The sequence below is a fragment of the Trypanosoma cruzi genome, genomic scaffold, assembly GCF_000209065.1.
Source record: "Trypanosoma cruzi strain CL Brener 1047053516655 genomic scaffold, whole genome shotgun sequence".
In the NCBI taxonomy this organism is placed as follows: Eukaryota; Euglenozoa; class Kinetoplastea; order Trypanosomatida; family Trypanosomatidae; genus Trypanosoma; species Trypanosoma cruzi.
Genome location: NW_001849172.1, coordinates 1 through 4,630, shown reverse-complemented (window position 1 = coordinate 4,630; position 4,630 = coordinate 1). Strand labels below are relative to the sequence as shown.

Sequence of the window (4,630 nt, the reverse complement as noted above, 5' to 3'; positions counted from 1 at the left end):
ACTGTCACACAGCCACGTCATTGCTGACGTGCATGGCGCCCCATCCGAGAAGATATTTATAATCCCTACACACACACACACCGCTTTTCAAAGACAATGTTGGAGGGGGGAGGCGCTCGGGAAAAAAGGGCGTTCACAGATAAAAACATGTATATATATATACATATATACATATACATATTCTATTTATTCTCAGTACCGTTGCACAGTAGCAACAGTGATGACGACAAAAATGCAACATTGCAGCAACAAAAATGCATATTGAAACCGAAGTAACAAGCAAAAACAAAATCACATGTAAATTGATGCCGCTACTCGTCCATAAAAAAAAAAGGGGGGGGGGAGAGAACCCTACATGGGCACGTGGTAGATAAAAGAGCATGCTCCACACACATACACACCAAAGGAGGAGAAGGAGGGGAAAAGAAGAAAAAAAAAAAAAAAAAAAAAAAAAAGGAAATAAAAATGGGTAAACAAAAAAAAAAAAAAAAAAGATGATGAAGATGAAGATCGTGGCAAAAAATGCCGGTCGGCCTTCCTCCCCTTCAGGAGACATCACATATACTCAAAATAAAAACAAGAAAAAAAAAAGGGCAAATATCATACTTTTTCTCGCTTCTAAAACTAAACAGTCCGATAGCGTACAACTTACGCAGGTGGAGTGAAGTGGGAAGGAGTGAAAAACAAAAATGACACTGAATTACTGTACACCAAAGCAACGGCAGAACAAAACAGAAAAAAAAAGAAAAAAAAAGGCTTGTAATGTGGAATTAAACCATAAGACACGAATTTATACAAAAAAAAAAAAAAAAGAATATATATTATATATGTATTTAGATAGAGAGATAAATATGTAGCTTCCTTTATTTTCAACGTAGACCGGAAAATAAAGAAAACCAAAAACCAAAAAGAAAAAGAAAAAAAAAATTTTTTTTTATAAAAACAAGGAAAAAGGGGGAAAATACAAAAAAAAAAAAAAAAAGCCCATTCCGAAATAAAAAGATTTTGCAAGACACCCACAACCACATCTCATAATATATATATTATATATATATTCTTTCCCCCCTCCTCTCCCACTGCTACATGAGAGCGGGGGGAAAGCCGATTCTACATGCTGTAGTTTTCTATTTGTCGTTTTCCGACCATATGTGTTTTGTTAATGCATATGCGTTGTTATTTATTTGTCTAATTCTTTTTTGTTGTTTTTGTTGTTGTTTGAAAAGTAAAAAAAGTCAAGGGCGGCTCGTGGTTTTAAAACAAAAAAAAAAAAAAAAGAATGGTGCATGCAAACTGCCCAACAACAAATAATGGTGCCAGCAGTAATAAATACATAATGATAGATAAATAAATATATATAAACATTTGCTGCCATATATATATAATACATACATGCATGTATTTATGTATTTTTGTACACAATTTTTCTTTTTTTTTTTTTTTTTTTTTTTTTTGCTTGTGTGTGCGTCCTTCGTTAGAACTCCTTTTTATCCCCTCCCCTCCTCAAGGCGAGATGAAGAGGGGAGAAGGAGGAGGAGACGCGGGAGGAGGTGGAGGGTACACCCCGCCGCCCAACAAACACAACGCTGTGAAGTCCAAAGGGAGCGACGAGTCGCCGCGAGAAAAACAACAACAACTGAAAAAGATAAAAAGGGGAAATAAAAAAAAGGAGTACGACAAGTAACTAAGAAAAAAAAAAACATAAGTACAAAAAAAGAAAAAAAAAAAAAAAAAAAAAAAAGGAGATCGACACACACGCAAAAAAACAAACAAAAAAAAATAAATAAATAAATAAATAAATGCACACAAACAAAATATTGTACGGCATCCACGCGCATGCCACAGCCGAACAAAACGTAACGTAAGGGGGGTGTTATGCCGCCGTGATTACCAGCACATGAAGGGTCCCTCCCCCACTCCACACCTTAATCTTCTGTTTTTTCTTAACACGTTTAACCCCTTCCCCGCAGGACGTTCCGTATTGCTTCTACCATCCTAGGCGGCAGCACAATCAAGGGAAAAACACACACACAAACAAACACATACAAAAAAAAAAAAAAAATCCCTCACGGTTACCCTGAAATTCGCAGAAAAATTTGCCTCTGATTATACGGGTATCATATTGGCCAATGTGGAACTGGTGAAGATATAAATATTCATCAAACTTCTTCTTTTCTTTTTTAGAAATGATCAAGCAGCTTCAAATCATGTTTTATATGGATATAATTGTCCTTATTCAAAATTAAATAGTAGGAAAAAAAAAAAAGAAAGGGAAAGCCGCGTTGCACCATTGTCACGGGGATTTTGCCTTTCCCTTTCTTCTAGATATGTATATATTTCAATTCTTTGTTGTTGTTTTTTGTTTGTTTGTTTTTTGTTGTTAAGTTCTCGTTGCCTTGCCTTATTGTGCTCTGTGTGCGTGTATGCTGTCATATTTATTTATTTATTTATTTATTTTTTGTTTTTGTTACTGCCTGTTGATTTTCGTGTGTGTGTGTGTGTGTGTGTGTTGTTTTTCTTTCTGTTTCTCGCTTTTAGTTTATTTTGTTTGTTTGTTTCGTTGATGCTTTTTTTTTGTTTGTTTTTGTTTTTGTTTTGTTTTTGTTTTTGTTTTTTAGGCAATCAGCATCTCCATGGAAGCATTTTTGGTTTGAGTGAAATCGGTGTTATCCCGTAGGGGTTCTTCCGGCAATAGCAAGGGCGGTAAAAATAGAAGGTTTACACTGAGCCTCTTGGAGAGCCTTTCAAGCTCCGCGAGAGTGGCCTCTTGTGCAAGCCGGCGGTCATCCATAACGTACGACGAGTACGTGAATGACGCAAGGCCAATCACCACAAAGTCTTGAAGCGTGCCATCCTCCGTAGGAATCCGAACGGCATAGCGACGGAAGGGAATGGACATGGCTCCGACAAACCACACACCGAGAGCAGATACATTTTCCAAGGCTCCTCGGCAGCGGAATGCAAGCTGGGCTTCTTCTTCTTCCTGGATCTCACCGAAACCATTATCGTTAAGGTGCTCTTTTAGCTGCAGAAGAAGCGTCCGCCAGGTGTGACGCACGGAGTGAATAACAATTGGGTGATGGTTCATCATTTTGGCATGTTGAAGGCTCTTCTGAGCGGCAAGATGCATGAGGCATTTTACTCCTATAACTTTCTCTCTGACGCTCATTGCGTTCTTCCTCTCGCTCGCCTCTACAATTTCACGAAAACGGGCTTGTTGGTGCTGGCGAACGGCATCACGTTGCACATCCATGTCGGTTCGCTGCTGCGGGATGTATTTGTCTAAGAAGGCCCTTGCAGTCGCAGCGTCAGGATGCTTTGAGGCATGCGAAACACAAAAGGTATTTCTACACCTCGGCAACGTGTTTAGAAGTGGTGCTTCCACAAGCCGTTTTGCCGCAAAGGCGTTGCTTGTGCGAGCATACTCCACAGCCGCTGTCGGAGCCTCCAGGACGCAATCCATTACAAAAGTAATAATAAAAAAAGCAAAAAAAAAAATTTGTTTTCACCCCTTTAAACCAAATACGCTTTCGGCGCACCTAACTTTTATCTTTAACTGATCACCAGCGGGAGGCACAAGAAAAAAAAAAAAGAATCGGAAAAAATGATGCAGGAGACAAAGTTTGTAAATTGTCATAGAAGAAAAAAAAAAACACACGCACAACCAATTAGACAAATGTGCATATATATATTCAGCAGAAGGAGGCCTCCTCTATTACACTTTCTACCTCAAACCATTCCAAGGAAAACAATTTTTTTTAATTCATTTTACGGGGAAAATTATTCCTTTACTCCATTTACTCCGTTCCTATTGGCGTCTTTTCTTCCTCTTTCCCGTACGCTTCTTTCTAAGACAGAAAATTGTCATCAAAGTCAATATGTCACTAAACATATACCCATTTTTGCCTTCACACATACTCCATAATAAATAGAGACACACGGGGGGTGGGAAGAAGAGCACCGCTATTATTCCCATTCTGTCGTTCCAGGTGGTTTCGCTGTAAGATCATACATGACACGGGATAAAAAATCCAGCTGCTGCAAAGAATTCACCATTTCCTCCAAGGCGGCCAGTGGCATCAGTGGTGTCCCGGGAAGCGCCGGAACGCCCGTCATGAAGTCGTTTGTAACAAACGTGCGTACCACAACGCTGTATTGACCTTTTTCCTCAAACCCAAGAGGTATGAGAACCACAGGGACTTGGCTCAGCCGACGCACAAGGTCGTGTTTGAGTAACGTGGAGTTCACAATGTCGTCTGCAATACGTAATCTGTCGAGAGTAGTGGGATTCAGTGTCGTCTTCGTGACACTATGCGGAGAATCCTCCCTTTTCGGTCCAAACATAAACACCACGCGGTTCACATGCTGCGCAACCTTTGGGATAGCAAGTGCCAAACGACTGAGTGCCTTCCACTCCGCTTCCACCGGAAATCGACCGGTAGAAATAGCCACAGCATAGGCGTACGTTCTGCCATCACCCTGCACACCAACAGTGCGCACTGGCAGAACGCAAGAAGCCGGTTGAAGATCCCTCAGGGCCTCGCCAAGTGGCCTTGCCAGCTCAATACTTGTGTCTCCCCTGCAGAGTGCCTTCACAATTTCATGTGTTGACTGATAAAATTCGTCTTTGTGC

At 40.3% G+C, this 4,630-nt stretch overlaps 2 protein-coding genes across 2 annotated transcripts, besides 14 other annotated features; both read right to left on the bottom strand.

The window, feature by feature from the left end:
- Window positions 1–4,630: a sequence feature (areas not merged during assembly with more than two copies in the genome that could not be assigned to a particular haplotype).
- Window positions 148–181: a microsatellite.
- Window positions 422–493: a sequence feature (T-rich).
- Window positions 788–829: a sequence feature (AT_rich).
- Window positions 884–982: a sequence feature (T-rich).
- Window positions 1,032–1,056: a sequence feature (AT_rich).
- Window positions 1,323–1,418: a microsatellite.
- Window positions 1,420–1,451: a microsatellite.
- Window positions 1,510–1,554: a sequence feature (CT-rich).
- Window positions 1,684–1,738: a microsatellite.
- Window positions 1,771–1,798: a microsatellite.
- Window positions 2,430–2,461: a microsatellite.
- Window positions 2,484–2,507: a microsatellite.
- Window positions 2,567–2,612: a microsatellite.
- On the bottom strand, window positions 2,612–3,460 carry Tc00.1047053508085.20 (hypothetical protein, conserved; the record flags this gene model as incomplete). The annotated part of the gene is made up of 1 exon (XM_798442.1): window positions 2,612–3,460. One exon carries the CDS (start codon window positions 3,458–3,460, stop codon window positions 2,612–2,614), a length of 849 nt encoding a protein of 282 aa, XP_803535.1.
- On the bottom strand, window positions 3,964–4,630 carry Tc00.1047053508085.10 (GMP synthase, putative; the record flags this gene model as incomplete). Its single annotated transcript, XM_798441.1, has 1 exon — window positions 3,964–4,630. A coding segment is annotated over one exon (667 nt), but the record flags the coding sequence as incomplete, so codon positions are not given.